The sequence below is a fragment of the Narcine bancroftii genome, chromosome 3 (assembly GCF_036971445.1).
Source record: "Narcine bancroftii isolate sNarBan1 chromosome 3, sNarBan1.hap1, whole genome shotgun sequence".
NCBI classification, from domain to species: Eukaryota; Metazoa; Chordata; class Chondrichthyes; order Torpediniformes; family Narcinidae; genus Narcine; species Narcine bancroftii.
The window spans coordinates 264,498,304-264,518,340 of NC_091471.1; the positions used below are offsets into that span (position 1 = coordinate 264,498,304).

General features: G+C 39.8%; 1 protein-coding gene across 1 annotated transcript in view; it reads right to left on the bottom strand.

Moving 5' to 3' along the window:
* Nucleotides 1-3,075: 3,075 nt before the first annotated feature.
* The window catches only part of timm44 (translocase of inner mitochondrial membrane 44 homolog (yeast)), a 74,881-nt gene continuing 57,919 nt past the window's right edge, over nucleotides 3,076-20,037 (bottom strand). The window contains exons 12-13 of the mRNA XM_069927983.1: nucleotides 17,073-17,183; nucleotides 3,076-3,466 (exon numbers count right to left, since the gene is read on the bottom strand). Of these exons, the coding sequence (XP_069784084.1) occupies nucleotides 3,347-3,466; nucleotides 17,073-17,183 (231 nt within the window). The 3' untranslated portion in view covers nucleotides 3,076-3,346. The remainder of the gene's footprint in view (nucleotides 3,467-17,072; nucleotides 17,184-20,037) is intronic.

The following is a 20,037-nucleotide window of genomic DNA, read 5'->3' on the forward strand; positions in this document are numbered from 1 at the left end:
CACGATTCTGGACTACATAATTGGAAGGAAAAATGGAAAGGTCACTTATTATTCATGAGGAACAAATCTTTATGATGTTAAGGTATTTAAAGATATCAGTGCAAATATACACAGCAAGACCTCATTAAAAAAAAACTCGTCCAGAAGAGTTGGATTAAAAATGTTAAATACCTATCAAAACTTAACCTCCTCACGACAAATTGACATGCTATCAAAGGATATAAGCCACCAAGAGGATGCAAGGATTGGCAAGAATAGTACTAGGGTATAGATATCAGTAAAGGAAGAACATAATGGATTCCTTCTGAGAAAATGGAGGAGTTGGCCTCTTAAACTCCTTAACATTTTGAAAAGTTTTGACAGGGTGACTAGAGAAAATGTTTCTCCTCATGGTGGAAGAGCTCAACTGGGGACCACCAATTCGAGATAGCTGCCAATAGGGATTTCACCCCGCGCTCAAGGTGGTGAGAATGCGTAACTCATTTCCACTGGTGAGTGGCTGAATAATACTGATCCATTTAAAGGGAGGCTGGACAAGGGAGAGGGCTATATTTGGGTAAATAAATCAAGAGGAGACTCTTGCGCAAGTGTCACCCGGGTCGATCTGGGCCATATAATCCAGCCTAGTCCTAACTCTTTAATCACTTTACCGATGGCTGTGAATGAACATGTGATGTTTCACTGGGATTTGTCTATTTATTGTACAGAACAGACTTTGATTTACACAAACATAAACTGGAATAGCCAGGCTGAGGGGGTTCCTAATTCAAACAACACTACAACCTAGGTGATAACACGTCTATAATTTATACAATTGTCTGTGCACTCTATTACATATCTCTCTCCCTTTGTCCCAGCAATCCTGAGTACCTTTTCTTAAAGCAACCATTTGTCTTTCACATTACATCCCTCATTGAACCCGCCACTATCTTCCCCCATTTTACATTTTCTATGACTCATTCAATTTCTCTCCTAATCACCCAATTTAATCTCATGCCCTGTCTAAATTTCCTCATGTAAAGATTAATGGCTCAAGAGAGGTGTTAATTACTTGGTTTGAAAATATGTAAACAAGTGGTTTATTATAGAAGACTCAATGGTCCTTAACAAGTTTTAACAGGCTTATCCTTTCTTTGTAAAGCACTGATGAAGGGGCTCAAGCCATGCAGACAAGGGGGAGAACATACAAACCCCTTATAGACAGCGCAAGATTTGAACCCCGGTACCAATGGCTAGTGCTGTAACGGCATTATGCCAACTGTGCCAACCCTGTCCCTCCATTGTAAGGAGAATCAGTAGCCTTACTGCTGGGTAAACTAGGGTTGCCAAGGTAGAGTAAAAACCCCCAGTATCCAGCACCTGTGAGGATTAGTAAATGCCAGATAAGTGTATTTTCAGGTTGCTTGAGTCTTACTTTTACAATACCTAATACACCTGCATTAAGAATAAACAGTTTAAAAGGCAAAAGTACTACACTATTTGCACTGAACAAACCTTAAACGTTTTACTTTATTTTTGGTCACATTCTTTTAAACTTCAACTGTCACTGCACCTGTAGGTTCCTCCCCCTCCACGGAGCTGCCTGAAAGATGAACAATAACATTATAGATAATTAACCCTCCCCTCCTTCAAGTTTAACGATAAAGCATCTGACCAGGGCAACAGTATACGGAGACACTTTAAGAGAGTCACCCCATCGGTGAGTGGCATCAACCAATTCTTCATCCTGGGTGACACCATCACTGTTTCACACAACTATATTCAAACGGCTGCTACAAGCAAAACACGACCAAGGCCCTCAGCTGGCTAGATATTTGCTCCCATCTGCAAAGGTTTATGTTACTTCAGAGAACATCTACAATTTTAAACTTGTATATTTTTACCTATTACAGTAAATTATTCTTAATTATTTTCCATATTTTTTTGCCGTTTTTTTTGAGGCTACCAGTTGCCTCAATTCCAGATACCAGGGGTTTTACTGTAGTTGGTAAGGAGAGAAGATGGGATCCTGGATGTGGAGGGATAGGTGGTTGTAGTAATGGGTTGTAGACTCAGTAATCAGTTAAGATTGGCTGTGGTAGCGTCCAACCAGTTGGATTAAATTGTCACTCAGATTCATGGAGGATAGTTCAATGAAAATCAGAGACTATGCTATTTATGTTCATATTTTTCAATAGTTTGATTTTTTTTTAAATTGAAGTTATATCACATAGTGCATTAAACCAGCAGTAAGAAATATAGTTCCAAGGCCTTTTCTTTCTTCTCTGTCTTTAGGTAAACTAAACTAATAAATGATTGCTTCTGTGTTGATGCCAATCCGAAGAAGGCTCGGCAGCAGCTATACTTTGTGAGATGTTTGAGGAGGTTCGGTATGTCACCGAAGACGCTCGAAAACTTCTGCAGGTGTACTGTGAAGAGCAATCTGGCTGGTTGCATCACTGCTAGGTATGGAGGTGCCAACTCTCAGGACAAGAATACACTCCAGTGGGTTGTTAACTCAGCCTGCAACATCACAGGCACCAGACTTCACTCCGTCGAGGACATTTACATGAGGTAGTGTCTTTAAAAAAAAGCAGCTTCAAACCTCAAAGACCCCCACCAGCTCTTCATTCTGCTACATCGGGAAAAGGTACAGGGGCCTAAAGGCGAGCACTCAACGGCACAAAGACAGCTTCTTCCTTGCTGCCATCAGATTCCTGAATAATCAATGAACCAAAGACACTACCTTACTTTTCGTGCACTGTTTTAATTTTTTTTTTAATAGTAATGTTGTAAGATGGTTATAATATGAATGTTTGCTCAATGATGCTGCTACAAAAAAACTGAATTTCATGACTTGTTCATAACAAAAATTCTGATAAATGTCAGTGGTACCATAGTCGTGAGAAATTTGATATCTGAGCAGCGACTAATCCTGCCTGTTGATGATTTTTTTAAAACTCCGCCTTGTCCTGGCCAGAGAGCGCGAATCAAATTCAAGCATTCTTCCATGACCTTGGGCATAATTTAACATTAAATATTGTAAGTACAATGTCACAGCAGACAGAATGAAAGGTCAGAAAAACAGGCACATACTTTGATCTCGCTGGTAGAAAATACCAGTTTTACTGTTTATTTAAAACAAATTATTTACAAGACAGCAGTTTTATTTGCATTCTCACTATTTCATTTAGGGTCAGTGATGGCATCGAAACTTCCTCAGTCTTTTGACACGTTAGCACCAAGATTCTTCAGGCTCTGCTGGCTAAAGTGTCACGTGATAGGGACAAAGTTCGTTCACTCTTCGATGGAGACCCAAAGGCAGGCTTATGATGCAACAATGCGAGAATCCTGATAGTCAGGTCCCTTATAGGATCTGCTCGGAGCTGGATGCCGAAATATCCAGAAGCCTCCAGGCAGCATATGGATTCAGTTCATCCTGATCTCTACAAAGAGCCCACACGTAAAGCATCCTCAAAACTTTATCCTGGAAGAGACACAAAAGGGAATAGGGAAAGAAAAAAATAAGTACAAAACTCGCTGCAAAATCATTCCAGCTTTTATCATTAAAGCTCTTATTCAATTTGCTACATTTATGGACTTCCAATTGAAATAACGCAAATGGAACCTCATAAATGATCTTAAAACAACTCCATCAATAGAACCCTTTTAAAGAACTAATCGAATTTTAAAAGTTGACACAGCAGTCCTACAGCAAACATCCCATCTTCTAAAATGTAAATCAAATCAATCTACTCACCTCTTCAATCACTAAAAAAATCTTCCATAAAGGTTCCAGAAAATACTTCAAAACTACTCATAATGACTGAATACATCTATAAATTACATTAAACACATTAAAATCAATTGGGGGGGGGAGGAAAAACACATTAAAATCAAATTCTTTCTGCGTACTCAGGGTGGGGGGGGGGAAATTGTAATCCAATTTTATCACGTCTAACTATTCTTGAAGCTTGAAATTTTGGATTTGACGTTTTAAAAATTCAACAAAGGTATAGAATTTTAATTATAAAATATAATGGGTCATTACAACTTTTCTGAACAGTGAAAATTAATTTTTAAATTAATTCCTTTAGCTCAACTCAAGTTGCTGGAGGAGATCAAAAGTTTAGCACATCAGCTTATCTGTGAGGCCATGCACCAAATTCAGCTCTTACATTATGTACCTCATGTTTATTCTGGGATTTTTACAATTATAATAATTTTCTTATGTAAATATCCCCATACTATTGCATAGTATACATGATGTATGTGTCCATGTGTTACATCCCACATGGCATCAAGCAAAACTTGTATATTTTAGTTTCATTTTTCAGTTCAAGTTTTTGGTTCAAAATCTACAATTGGTATTTCAGTTATTACTACAATACAGTATCCTGGACTTTGGCTTGAAGTGAAGGTTGAGCTTGCAGCGAACCAGCCTGTGGTCAGTGTGGCATTCCGCGCTGGGCATGACCCTGGTGTGGAGCACATCTCGTTTGTCTCTTTCTCGCACCAGGACATAGTCCAGGAGGTGCCAGTGTTTGGATCGGGGATGCATCCAGGTAGTCTTCAGGCTGTCCCTCTGCTGAAAAAGGGTGTTTGTAATGACAAGCCGCTGTTCTGCGCAGAGCTCCAACAGGAGGCACCCGTTGTCATTGCACTTGCCGACACCATGCTTGCCCAGGATTCCTGGCCAGGTTTCTGAGTCTTTGCCGACGCGAGCGTTGAAGTCGCCAAGGATGACAACCTTGTCGGCTGTAGGGGTGCGTTGAATGAGGTTGCGCAGATCAGTGTAGAACTTGTCCTTTTCTGCTTGTTCCGCCTGGAGGGTTGGAGCATAGACACTGATGAGGGTGATGCGACGCTTGTTTTGAAGGGGGAGTCGCATGGACATGATCCGGTCCGAGTGGCCTGTCGGGAGGTTTTTGAGTTTGGAGGCAATGGAGTTCTTGACCATGAAGCCTACACCAGATAGGCGTCGTTCATCCATAGGCTTGCCAGACCAGTAGAGTGTGTAGCCCGTGCCGCGTTCTTGGAGGCTGACTACATTTGCAAGGCGGACTTCACTGAGAGCGGCTATGTCGATGTCGAGTCTGAGGAGTTCATGTGCGATGAAAGCAGACCGACGTTCAGGTCGGTGGCTGTCAGCCTTGTCTAGCATGGTTCTGATGTTCCAGCATGCTAGCTTGAGTTTGTGACCATCTTTTGAGGGGGAGGACGTGGAGGGGGAGGATGTGGACCTGTCCTCGGGCCTGCGCAAAGGAGCTTTTAGGTGGAGTGCAGTGTGCACAGTACTGGCCCCACCCTTTACACCCATGGTTCGTGTGCCGTGGCCAAGCAAGCTGGGACGTGGCAGCGAGGTCCTTGGGTCGTAGGTTTTATATCAGAGTGGCCTTCTCCTATGCAGGTTTCTTACCCGGGCTGGAGGGGCCTGCCTCCCCTCCTAGGTCGGACCATACTGCTCGGACCGGGGCCGCCGCCTCCCCCTCGCTTCTGCCCGGACCGGGGCCTCCGCCTGGTTCGCACTGCCGAGGCCGGGGCCACCACCTCCCCCTTGCTTCTGCCCGGACCGGGACCGCCGCTGCTTTCCCTGTGCCCGGACCGGGGCTGCCGCCTCCTTCTTACCTGGGCTGGAGGGGAGGCAATTTTTCTCAAGCAAAATATTTCAGTAACAATTGGGTCTAGAGCAGTGATTCTCAACCTTCCTTTCCCACTCACATAACACCTTCAGCAATCCCTTACTAATCACAGAGCACCGATTGCATAGAAATTACTTAAAGTGGTACGTGAGTGGAAAGAAAAAAAGTTGAGAACCACTGCTGTAGGTGCTGTACGGCCCCTCACCCCAAGTCCAAAGCCCGCTGCTCAGCTCAGACAGCAAAGTCCTCCTCAGCGACAAGATCTCCATCCTCAACCGATGGTCAGAACACTTCCAATCTCTTTTCAGTGCCATCCGCTCAGTCCAAGATTCCGTCCTGCTCCAGCTCCCTCAACAGCCCCTAAGGCTAGAGCTGGATGAGGTCCTCACCCGGGAAGAGACATATAAGGCAATTGAACAACTGAAAAGTGGCAAAGCAGCAGGTATGGATGGAATCCCCCCCAGAGGTCTGAAAGTCTGGCGGCAAAACTCTGCATGCCAAACTGCATGAGTTTTTCAAGCTCTGCTGGAACCAAGGAAATCTGCCTCAGGTCCTTCGTGATGCCATCATCATCACCCTGTACAAAAATAAAGGCAAGAAATCAGACTGCTCAAACTACAGAGGAATCACGCTGCTCTCCATTGCAGGCAAAATCTTCGCTAGGATTCTCCTAAATAGAATAATACCTAGTATCGCCGAGAATGTTCTCCCAGAATCACAGTGCGGCTTTCGCGCAAACAGAGGAACTACTGACATGGTCTTTGCCCTCAGACAGCTCCAAGAAAACAGAGAACAAAACAAAGGACTCTTGACCTTTGTTGACCTCACCAAAGCCTTCGACACCGTGAGCAAGAAAGGGCTTTGGCAAATACTAGAGCACCTCGGATGCCCCCCAAAGTTCCTCAACATGGTTATCCAACTGCACGAAAATCAACAAGGTCAGGTCAGATACAGAAATGAGCTCTCTGAACACTTCTCCATTAACAATGGCATGAAGCAAGGCTGCGTTCTCGCACCAACCCTCTTTTCAATCTTCTTCAGCATGATGCTGAAACAAGCCATGAAAGACCTCAACAATGAAGATGCTGTTTACATCCGGTACCGCACGGATGGCAGTCTCTTCAATCTGAGGCGCCTGCAAGCTCACACCAAGATACAAGAGCAACTCGTCCGTGAACTACTCTTTGCAGACGATGCCGCTTTAGTTGCCCATTCAGAACCAGCTCTTCAGCGCTTGACGTCCTGTTTTGCAGAAACTGCCAAAATGTTTTGCCTGGAAGTCAGCCTGAAGAAAACTGAGGTCCTCCGTCAGCCAGCTCCCCACCATGACTACCAGACCCCCTACATCTCCATCGGGCACACAAAACTCAAAACGGTCAACCAGTTTACCCATCTCGGCTGCACCATTTCATCGGATGCAAGGATCGACAATGAGATAGACAACAGACTCGCAAAGGCAAATAGCGCCTTTGGAAGACTACACAAAAGAGTTTGGAAAAACAACCAACTGAAAAACCTCACAAAGATTAGCGTATACAGAGCCTTTGTCATATCCACACTCCTGTTCGGCTCCGAATCATGGGTCCTCTACTGGCATCACCTATGGCTCCTAGATCGCTTCCACCAGCGTTGTCTCCTCTCCATCCTCAACATTCATTGGAGTGACTTCATCCCTAACATCGAAGTACTCGAGATGGTAGAGGCCGACAGCATCGAATCCACGCTGCTGAAGATCCAACTGCGCTGGGTAGGTCACGTCTCCAGAATGGAAGCCCATCGCCTTCCCAAGATCGTGTTATATGGCGAGCTCTCCACTGGCCACCATGACAGAGGTGCACCAAAGAAGAGGTTCAAGGACTGCCTAAAGAAATCTCTTGGTGCCTGCCCCATTGACCACTGCCAATGGGCTGATCTCGCCTCAAACCGTGCATCTTGGCGCCTCACAGTTTGGCGGGCAGCAACCTCCTTTGAAGAAGACCGCAGAGTCCACCTCACTGACAAAAGACAAAGGAGGAAATACCCAACACCCAACCCCAACCAACCAATTTTCCCTTGCAACCGCTGCAACCGTGTCTGCCTGTCCCGCATCGGACTTGTCAGCCACAAACGAGCCTGCAGCTGACGTGGACATTACCCCTCCATAAATCTTCGTCCGCGAAGTCAAGCCAAAGAAGAGAAGAAAGAAAGAAGAATACAGTATTAGCGTTTAAGAAATTTTAGATAGACACAAGAATATTGCAGGAAATGTCTAAGTATCATGTGTAAGTCGCTGAGTTTTAGTTTAATTTGGGTATCATGATCATGGGTGGAAGGGCCTTTACCCGTGCTGCACTGTTTTATGTTCTATGTGGTTGGAATAAAAAACTTGATCACTTCAGCACATTTAAAGTGGTCTCCTGCCAATAACACTACTAATAAGGGTTTTACTCCATCTCCATCTTGAGTTACCCGTCAAATCACTAATCCACAAATGTTAGTTAGTAATCTGTATTTTCAAAATGGATGTTACTGGCAAGAAAAAAAGATTTTTTGATAAAGTTTGTTTTTGATCAATTATTAGCAAAAGTTCAAAAGTACAAACCTTTCCACTCAATATGAAGCTGTGTTTTTTTTAAAAAAGATTAACAGAGTCTAAATGATATTACGTTTATTCAACGAATGAATAGATTGTAAGAAAATATAGCTGGAAATATCTGTAGAAAGATCAATTAAGAACTTTCAGACTCCAGTATTTTCCTTTCCCAGCCACTCAAAATGACTGGAGGACATCCTTAGATTGTGTATAGTCTACGTCAAGACAGAGAAACAAGAAGTGTAATCTAACACATGAAAGAAAGTGCACACAATCACAATAAGTTCTGAAAACAACATTTTTCAAAATAATACAGATAAAAACTACTTTAACAAAAATCAGAAGAATGTGCTAGGCATTTCCTTACAATGGCGGTCATTCTCTAATTGACCTCAGGATGTGCTTAGTTACAACAATTACATCTTGAAAGCTTATGGGCAGCATGGTTAGTGTAGCAGTTAGTGCAACGTTGTTACAGCACCAGCGACCAGAGTTCAAAACCAGTGCTGTCTGTAAGAAGTTTGTATGTTCTCCCTGTGTTTGTAATGGCTTCCTCCCACCGTTCAATATGTACAGGGTTGTAGGTTAATTGGGCAATACGGACACATGGGCTGGAAGGGCCTGTTACCGTGCACCATGTCTAAATTAAAAAAAATAAAGTGACGGGTAATAGAACACAAAAGATTCCACACTCCACCCACCCCCCCCCCCCCCACCCCAACTGTTGTAAAGTACAGGCTATAGTTTCATTCATAGTGGATGAGTAGGTCTTCAGAAATTTTTAAAAAATCAGAAAATGCTGAAATATTTGGGGCAGCATCATCCAAAGGGAGGGAAACTGAGGTAGAGATCAAAATACTAATTTCTCTCTCCGTAATGCAGCCCAAGTATTTCTACCACTCTTAATGGTAACTTCCAGCATTTTTGATGTTCTATTTTATTCTTATTTTCAAAATTGTCAAAATGGGTGAACTGGAAGATCTAGTAAACAACAGAAAGTTATTCCTTTGTACTTAAATGACACAAAATTGGAAAAAAAGTGCAATGGCAATTTCTTTTTCTGATCTGACATTTTATACATGAAGCTAGTTACTACTGTTATAAATCCGAGAAGCAATTTATAAGTTTGGACACTTTTATTTAACCTTCAATTTGACACAAATGATCAGTTAGCAACCTCTTCCCAGAAAGATACTAGCTGGAAAATAAAATAGTTCAACATTATAAAAATAATGTAAAACATGCTCACCCTGCAGCACAAAATTATACATTAAAAGTTAAACGGAATAAAATCTGCTCTCATGGAATTTATGTGGGGATAAAAGTAAATAAATAAACACAAAATTTATTTCTTTTCAACTTGTGTTTCTCCATCCACATGCAGATTATGCAGCTGTGGGCTAGGGAAGACCAGGACATGAATTGGGAATGTAACTCCAGGCCTGGGTAATGGGAATGGTGGGACAGAACAGTGGGTGACTCCTTTTTCCAGTGTTACATCCTCCCTGTTGTTGGTGATGCCACAGTGCCTCCACCAGGTCATCAATGCAAATACATGCCTCATAAATGTCTAGTGGATAAAGGTGTGGTAGGCACTGCCATTTTCATTTATTGATATAGACTTGAATAAAATGACTTCAAAATCCTGAGATGCAAAACTTTGTTGGTTTGTTCAAGATGCCAAATTTTGAAGTGAACAGGTGATTTTTTTTTCCCTCACCCACAAGTTTCTGATTCACAACACACAAAGTGGGCCAGGCACCATCTATGGACAGTAAATAGATAGACGATGTTTCAGGCTGAAAACCCTTCAACAGGAATAGCAAGAAATGAACAGAGGTTTAAATATAAACAGTGTGGGGGGAAGGAAGGGGAAACACATTCCCACACGGATCGCAGATTGGGGAAATCGCTTCATTAAGCACCTCCACTCTGCTGTGACGGCAAGGATCTCCTGGTGGCCATCCACTTCCATTCCCAGTTAATCCAGGTTTCCAACAGCTTGTTTACCTCCTGATTCTCAACGCATGAACACAAATATGAAGCCCCAAACTCTCTGGCGACAGTTTGGCAGCATTATCAAAGCTCAGAATTCAGCATCAGGGATAAAAAATACACAGCCTCCCCAGTAGCTTCACAGATGAATCAACCTGAACAACCAGCATCAAATAACACCATTTATTTAAATTGAGAATAACTGTGAGGCCATGTTTTAGCTGCTTCACATTGTTTCAAATATTAAGTTATTAATTGTTTTCATTGATAATAATTTTACTAGTTTCCTTTGGAATGCTACGGAATGCCAGTACATTGTTACCTTTGATACCTATTTTTCAAAAGGTATTGGCTCAGTTGTGCTCCCTTTACCCTGCCAAGCCCAATGCCCAGAAAAATAGCCCATGCTACCACTCAAGGTCTCATCACTGAGGATGGAATGAGGGAGCAGTGAGCCTATGGAAACCCACTGAAGTCGATTGCAAACTTTCTATATGGGCCAGAGGCGAGTTCAGACAACAGATCCCCTCCACAAAATTTGTTCCACTATGTTACTCAAGGTTTATGATTTGCTCCCTTACACACAGCAGGCCATGGAAATCAGCCCAATGTAACATTAGCAAGACAGTATCTTTTCTTTTAGAAAAATTCATTTACAGGGATTCGGGTGTCACTGCCAAGGCTTTCCCTTATTGCCAGTCACAAGGTGACTGGGATCCATTCCTCATTCAATGTAGACTGATGATATCCCCAGTCACCGGGCAAGATGCTGCACAATTTATACCCAGTTACAATGAATGAGTAGCAACACATTTCCAAATCAGAATGATACGTGACCTGGTGAGAGATCCTGATGGTCAAGCCTGTGAGGTTGAAAAGTGCTCTTGGAGGAAGGGCCATGCACTTTGCGGATGGGAAACACTGCAAGCAGGAAGGAAGGCTGAGTGGTGTGGAGGATGGAGTGTAAATCAAGCAAGCTGCCTTGACTTTTAGCGTTTGATCTTCCCTCTTCAGGCAAGTGGAGAGGGTATCATCACTAATGTGAACCTCACCGGGTACGCACTAGCAAGCAACTCTTTTCTATCTAAACTTGCAACAATGACTTGATATTATAATTGTAAACCGTCAATGTTATCATTAAAGACACTGCTTTTTGTTTGATTTGAGAGACTACAAGCATTTGAACTTGGAGTGGTGAGAGCACTGTACTTTGTATATTTGTAGATGAAATGAGTCAGATGGGTAACTGGAATTTTAAAATAGCTTGCATTGTTCTGCACATTGCATACTCCACAAGGTAAATTAAATCATAGTACTCGAATTCAGAAGGTTGTGGATTCAAGTAGCATTCAGAGTTTCCAGGACAAAAATTGGAGATCGGCACTGAGAAACCGCTGCACTTTCATAACCGTTGTTTCCTGGATAAGATACTACCATTGCTTAGAAATTCCTGATTGATACGAGTTAAATATGTTTTAATTTTCTCCTCAATGCAACTCCAACTCCATTGACTTCTGTGAATGTCAGTGGGTGAAGTTTAAGTCCGACTTCTCAAGCAAAAATGGATATTTGAAGAAGAACAGCGGAGTTATCACTAATGGCCAATATTTAAAGCTTAATCAATATAATTAAAACAAATTGCTGTTTTGGGAATTCACTGTGCACAAGTTGGCTTAATAGTGCCACATAACAGTGACTGCACTTTGAAAATTTTCCTTTGGTAATAAAGTGTTCTGGTATGTCCTGAGGTTATGAAGAGAGATGAATTAATGCAAATCATTTTTTTTTCCTTTTGCTGAGTGAAATGATTAAACTGTAGAAAGGATTCAACCACCTGGAAACAGCATGGTAGAGGTTACCAGGATGACAAGTGGAATGTGTTTTTTTTCAGACACACAGCTTGGTAACAGGTCCCGTGGCTCACAATCCCATGCCGCCCAAATGCACCAATTAACCTACAATCCCCGTGAACGGTGGGAGGAAATCCACGCAGAAACGGGGAGAATGTACAAACTCCATACAGATGGCGTTGGATTTAAACACGGGTCACCAACATGCTAGTATTTTTGCCCTAACTATGCTGTCCCTGGATAAAGTGCAAAAAAAATTAATTATGATAACCTTAGCGATAGCAAAAAAATGTATAATGTCAACTTGGAAAATGGAAGAGACCATGAGAATACAGCAATGGTACATGGAAATGAATAAATGTATTCCATTGGAAAAAAATAACATATAATTTAAAAAATAAAGTCACAATGTTTGAACAAATTTGGGAACCATACATGGAACATAACAGAGAGAGAGAGGTTGCCTCGGACCTCCATCCCATAAAATGAGAATGAAAATGATAAGAAGACAAAACAACTAGATTCAGTGTGTAATAAATAGATGATGCATTTTTCTTGTTTACTTTTCTTTGTGTGAAAATATTGTTTTATGGTTTTATTGTATTGTTTATGTTGAATATTTATGGGTTTTGGAGGGGTATAGGTAGAGGGGAGGGAGGGAAAGGGGAGAAAAGACCACTGTGTAAATTTAATGAGAAACGTTTGTACATATTTTGGTTGATTTAATTCATAGTGTGAAAAATTAAAAAATTATTTTAAAAAAACTATGCCGTCCCAATTTTATGGATAAACAGGGGATTTTGAACTTTCTCTTGATGTACAAAATGGTCAATGGGAGACAATGTGCTATCCAATATCATAACAGCGTGATCCATAAGAGATTTCTACCTCTGGCAAGTAATTTGAAACTAAAGGTAAAATAACCAACAAAACTAAAGAGGAAATAAGGGAAATGTCTTCACATGGAGGGTTATGATCTGAATGAATTAAAATCATCGAAGCATAGAACACTACAGCACAGAAACAGGCCATTTGACCTATTATAAACTATTTTTCAGCTTAGTCCCACTGACCTGCACCCAGACCATATCCCTCCATACCCTTTCCATCCATGTACTTGTCCAAATTGGGTTTTTTTAAATGTCAAAATTAACTAATTCACCTGCCAACTTGCCCCACACTCCTACCAGTCTCTGCATGAAAAAGTTCCCCCTTCTGGTCCCTTTAAACTTTTCCCCCTTCACCCTTAACTCATGACCTTTGGATTTTATCTTACCTAACCTCAGTGGAAAAAGTCTTCTTGCATTTTTCTATAGCCATCATAATTTTGGATACCTCTGTCAAATTTCTCCTCATTCTTTTACGGTCCAAGGAATAAAGTTCTTCAAGTCCTGGCGACAGCCTTTTCAATCTTATTCATATCCTTCCTGTAGTTAAGTAACTAAAATGGCATACAATACTGTTCACCAAATTTGACCGTACTAATGTCTTGTACAACTTCACCACAACGTTCAACTCCTGAACTCAATCCCAATATGGCAAAAGCTCTTTTTACAACCTTATTTATCTGTGACACCACTTTCAGGGAATTATGTATCTGTATTCCCAGCTTCCCTTGCTCTACCACACTCCTCAGTACCCTACTGTTTACAGTATATGACCTTAGCTTGTCCTTCCAAAGTACAACACCTCACACATGTCTGCATTAAATTCCATTTTGCAGCCTATTTTTCCAGCTGGTCCAGATTCCTCTGCAAGTTTTGAAAACCTTCCTCACTGTCCACAACTTCTCCAATTTTTGTGTCATCTGCAAACTTGCTGATCCAATTTACCACATTATCATCCAGATCATTGATATAGATGACAAACAACAGCTTTTCCAGAACTGATTCTTGAGTCACACCACTAGTCATAGGCTCCAGTCAGAGAGGCGATCATCCACTACCACTCTCTGGCTTCTCCCGGCAAAAGCTAATGTTTAGTCCAATTTACAACAAGCTTCTGAACAGTAGACAATATCCACAGCCTTTCCTTCATCAACTTTTCTGGTAACCTCTTTGGAAAAAAAACTATAAGATTGGTTAAACTCGACCAAAGCCATGTTGACTATCCCCTAATCAGTCTCTGTACGAAGGATGATGAAATCAGACTCTACATAGACTTTTAAAAAGTAAGTGAGCATATTCTTGATGAAGAGTCATTTGCAGGGTTATGAGGAAAAGTTATGATGTAGAAATAAATTAGATTGCTCTTTCAAAGAGATGTCACAGCTTGAAATGCCAAATGGTCACCTTCTGCAAGTTTCAATTATTCCAGGAAAACAGAACCACAAGAAAATCAATTCTAGTCCTTAAAATCATATCCAATAACTCACTCCACCAAAAACTTTGATGCTGTCATTAGAGGCTTTTTGTTTTTTTAAATTTGCACCATCTGCAGTTCACTTAAGATTAAATAAAATTATAAGCCCAGATTCAATGTTCAACAAGATGGCAGCTTGTAAAACCAGCTGATGTGGATTTAGCTTAGCTTACTATAGATATTTTTAATTGTTTTGTGGATAGGAATTAAAAAAGAAACATCTACCCCCCTCCCCCCCTTCTAAATAAGGCCATTTATTGTTGCACATTCCTGCCACCAGACAGGCCCTCACGACTCAGGATTATGCCAGCACTTGCACAAGTGACCTGTAAAAGTTACCATATATGCCGCTGTATAAGGCGACTCTGTAGAAGATGACCCCCAAGATTCTACCTGAAATGTAGGTTTTGAGCTATACTCGCTGTATAAGATTCCCCCAAGTGTGACACTGACTGCTGATCAGTGGAGTGATGATGTAAAGCACACACCTAAGCAACATGAACATCTATATAGATATGTACTAATTCATCTATATAAATACACTAATTCACAATATTTTAAAAGCTAATTATGTTCTTTGGCTACTGTAAATGGCGATTGGTATATGCTGCTAGTTTTGCTGTGCTGTTATTTTAAGGTATGTAAGATAGGTTTATAATACATTTTTATTGCTTTAATACAAGGTTTGGATTTTATACTTGGTGTATAAGACGACCCCTGGTTTTGGATAGTCTTTCTTAAAGTTCAAGTACCATCTTATATGCCGGCATATACGATAAGTGTGATCTCATCAGATTAATCCAGTGGGCAGATCAATGCCGACAGGAAATCTAAAATTATAAACACCTAGAAAAGAACCTTTATCAAAAACCATCCCTATTCTTTTCATTTCTATAAAATTGTGCATTGGGAACACATTCAAGAAGTTTTATTGACGACAATATTTTTTTCAACAGCCCTAATACTGAGCAACGGAGTATTAAACTGAAGAGGTTCAAGTGTCACCTTCACCTTCTTCTGTTTTGAATCTCAGTTCTCAACATATAAGTGTGAGGGTTCTTTCAATACTGATAATCCTAAATAGCACCTCATTAGTTTAGTTGTAAATTTAATATCTTTTTGACTTGCAGGTCTTTGAGGCGAAAACCTGACGTAGTTTTTTCTCTTTTCTCAGCGTTAGGCTACAGCTTGAGAATCTGATGACAAAGCTATTCTTTGTGCTCAAGTCTACCCAGTGATTGTCAGTTCAGCAATGAAAACTTAAAGGAGATGGAAACACAACTGAGAGTAAGTTTACAAGGTAAACTATTTTGTTAGAGAAAACAATTTTTTAAGACCAAAAATGGCTAGGCCACATCCCCACTCACTGTAATCCCCAACCATTTTCTCTCTCCACTTAACCTTTTGCAGAAGCCTTGTACAGATCATCTCTTTGAAAGAGCAATCCAATTTATTTCCACATCCCATCTTTTTCTGATAACCCTGCAAATTACTCTTCATTGAGAATATGGTCACTTACCTTTTAAGAGTTTATGTAGAGTCTGATTTCATTACCATTCGTACAGGGTTAGGGTTTATCAACATGGTTTTGTGTGTTTAATCAATCGTATAGAGTTTTAAGTCAGTAAGGAAGGCTTTCAAAACTTGCAGAATTTGCTTTGAAACACATCAAATTGCTTCATTTTCAACCTGAATGTGCTTCCCTGAATACATTATAAACAACTTATTCCAATCAATGTCTCAGTTAGGCAGCACGGTTGGAATAGCAGTTAGCCCAATACCTTTACAACGCTAGCAATTGGGACCAGAGTTCAAATCCCACTCTGTCTGTAAGGAGTTTGTACTCTCTCCCTGTGTCTGTATGAGATTTTCCTGGGGGCTGCGGTTTCCTCCCAGCATTCGAAACATACAGGGGGGTCATAGGTTAATTGGATATAAATTGGAAGGCACTGACTCATAGGCTGAAATGGCCTATTACCGTGCTGTATGTTATGCTGAAGGACCATCACATCCCAGACACACTCTTCTCTCTCCTCCTATCAGGGAGGAGGCTCAACTGTGTGAAATCACAAACCAACAATCTTAAAGTAAAACCATAATGCTGGAAAAACTCTGCTGGTCAAACAGTGTCCTTCATGTAAAGATACATAACCAATGTTTTGAGCTAAGCCCTTCATCAAGATTTCTTGATATCTTGATGAAGGTCTCAAGCCTGAAACATTGGTTTGTATTTTTATCTACAGAAAGGACACTGCTTGACCTGCTGAGTTTCTCCAGCATTATGGTTTTACTTCAACCACGGTGTCTGGAGACTTTCGCATTTTACTACCAACAGTCTTAAAGACAGCTTCAACCCCAGAGCCATAAAACTCCAAAAAGAATCCCATCACACTTCCCTCATACTGTCCCTGCTTTGTACTAGCTGATCTTTTTTGTTTAAATTTTAACGGTACCCTCTGTAACTGGTTTTGCCTTTCTATTTTGTACAGCTGGTTGAATGTTAGAATTGACCACTCACAGAAGAACCCTTCTCATTGTACCAAGTAATAATGTGACAAATAAATATGAAGTTGAGTACCATTTTACAAAGATGCACCAGGTTTTCGAATGGATCCTGTATAAACATGTCCTTTGTGCTACATCTTTATAATTTCAGAGATCGAGTATACGTACCGGGTCGCCCTCCACTACTTCTCCCTTGTAGTTCTTGATGACCATGACTAACTGAGCCTGGAAGGTGATAATTAGAACCGGTCCCTGCTCCATCATTTTCCCCATTGCCAGCTGCAATCAAAGAGAATCAGGTCAATCACAAAGTACAGAGAGACCAGAGTGCGTCAGTATGAATGCTCACCCCTACAATTCATCAGCACTTTGCAAGAAAGCTCCCCTGACAGTTCTATTCAATCATCAGTTTATTAAATGGCTGCCTCAGTGATGTCGCATGAAAGATATTTTCACAGTAGTGACACCAGTGTGAAGTAAATCAATCAGTTCACAGTATGAGATTCTTCTTCAGTGATTAGAAAGCATAATAGTGTGCTACACCGAGTTCAGGTCAGAATTTTCTTTTACAAAGTGATTCCGATATTATTTTTTTTAATGTCTTGTTATCTCAGCTACACACAATGATGAGTCATTTCAAGCAGAAGTTATTTACAGATTGAATTCCAACTCCATGTTGAATCAGCAGTGGTGGGGATGTCTCAAAGCATGTGGATGAGGTAAAGAAGGAATAAGTCTACAAGAGTTTCAGCTCATTACAATTTTCAAAGGTGCCTGCTGATAACTGCAACGTGCCATCTGAAACTGAGTGGATTTGGCCTGCAAAGCAGACACTGGGCTGCTGATGTACATTGTCTGCAGCTCCGACTTGAAGAATGACTATTTAAGCAGTGGTCATTCATACAACTGTTCTCCATCAAGAAACTGTTACTTCTGGTGTGGAAAATAAAAAATAACCAAAAAAAGTAGTAAATTCAGACTCTAAAATGGAACACTGCCCAGGATAAAACACAACTAGCGTGGATCGGACATCTGAGAGGCAATTCACAATAAAGTGAAAAACATTGATCTTAACTAAGGTGCCAGAGGGATCTGTAAGCAGAAATGAACTGTTTGGTCTTGCACTAAATTTGTGAGCCAAGAACAGATTGCACTGGGAAGATCAAACAGGTCTGGACATATCTGAGCAGAGGGAAATAAAGTAAATAGCAAACAATGAGCTGCTGGGAGGTTTCAGATTTATTGTCAGAGTACATACATTTTTTTAAAACTTTATTTATTCGTTTAAAAAACAAATAATATATGACATATGCAGCAATTAAACATTTACAAGAACATTTTTTTTATATATAGAAAAAAAAAGAAACACCCCCCCTTCAGCCAAATATCCTAAGGAGAGCCATTAAAAGAAAAAATATTAAAGAAAAAGTTAAATATACATATTAAAATCTAATCAATATAAATTGAAATGTAAATATTCTGAGTATAACAGCCACTTATTAATAAAAAAATTATAATTATCATGCAAAACATACATAATTTTTTCCATTATTAAACAATGTTTCATCTCATTATGCCATCTATTAATATCAATCATATTTGTATCTTTCCACGTACTAGCAATACATTTTTTTTGCTACGGATAAAGCTAAATATACAAAAGCAAGTTGGAACTTATCTAATCCCAAACCTTTCAGAGGTTGCAAACTACCCAATAAAAATACTGTTGGATCTAAAACCATTTTAATCTTATACAGGTATTCTAAAAATGATTGAATTTTCTTCCAAAAAGATTGTATATGTATACATGACCAAACAGCATGAAAAAAAGTTCCAACCGTATCACCACATCTAAAACACAAATCTGATTCATGAAAACCAATTTTTTTTTAATTTTTCAGGTGTCAAATATAATTGATGTAAAAAATTGCAATTAATCATTGCATAACGTCCATTTATCAATCATAACAGATATCTAACCAATCATCTTCAGAAAAAGTAAAACCAATATCCGCTTCCCATTTAATTTTAGATCTATCCCAATCCTTTTTATCCATACCATCCTGTAATATTTGATACATAGATGAAATGTAACCCTTCTCTGGTACCTTCATAAGAAAAGTCTCAAATTTAGTCATTTTAGGTAAAATCATATCTCTACCAAACATACATTTTACCAAAGATCGAATTTGATAATAAAGAAATAGAGTTCTTATCAATACCAAAACCTTCCCGCATCTATTTAAAAGATAAAAATGTACCCTCTTTAAAACAATCTCCCAAATTTTTCACACCTTTACATCACCAATGCAATAAAATTTGATTATGTATGGAAAAAGAAATAAGTTGATTATTATACAACGGAGTCAAAGCCAATAATTTACCCCTAGAGCCTGTCATTTTATTTTTCTTCATCCATAACTTCATTAAATGTTTTAGTATAGGCACATTATATTTTTGTAACAAATTCATATTCCACCTAAACAAAAATTGATGTATTTCAATTTCAGAAAAACTTGCCATCTCAATTTTAGCCCAACTAGGAGGCCGTATCAAATCCATCAATGAACTAATAAATTTAAGTTGGGCTGCTTCATAATAATTTTGAAAATGTGGTAAACGTAGACCCCCTAACTCATATTTCCAAGTTAATTTATTCAAAGCTACTCTCGAAAATTTACCCCTCCATAAAAACTCCCTAACCATTTTATTCAAATCTCGAAAAAAAATTTTATCAAGTAAATACGGAATAGATTGAAACAACTATTGTATACGTGGAAAGATATTCATCTTAATTATATTTATCCTCTTCTTCTTTCTTTGGCTTGGCTTCGCGGACGACCCATTCAATTAATAGGCAAATCTTTCCATTTAATCAAATCAGTTTTAATTTTTTTCATTAACGGAGCATAATTTAATTTATATAAAGATTGATGGTTAACATTCAAAATTATACCCAGATATTTAATTCGATTAATATTCTTATAAACTGAATAATCTCCTTCACTTACCCGTAATATTTCACTTTTTTCCCCAATTAACTTTATATCCAGAAAGACATCCATATTGTATTAAACATTCCTTCAAGTGCAAAAGTGACTGAGCTGGGTTTATTAAATACATCAATACATCA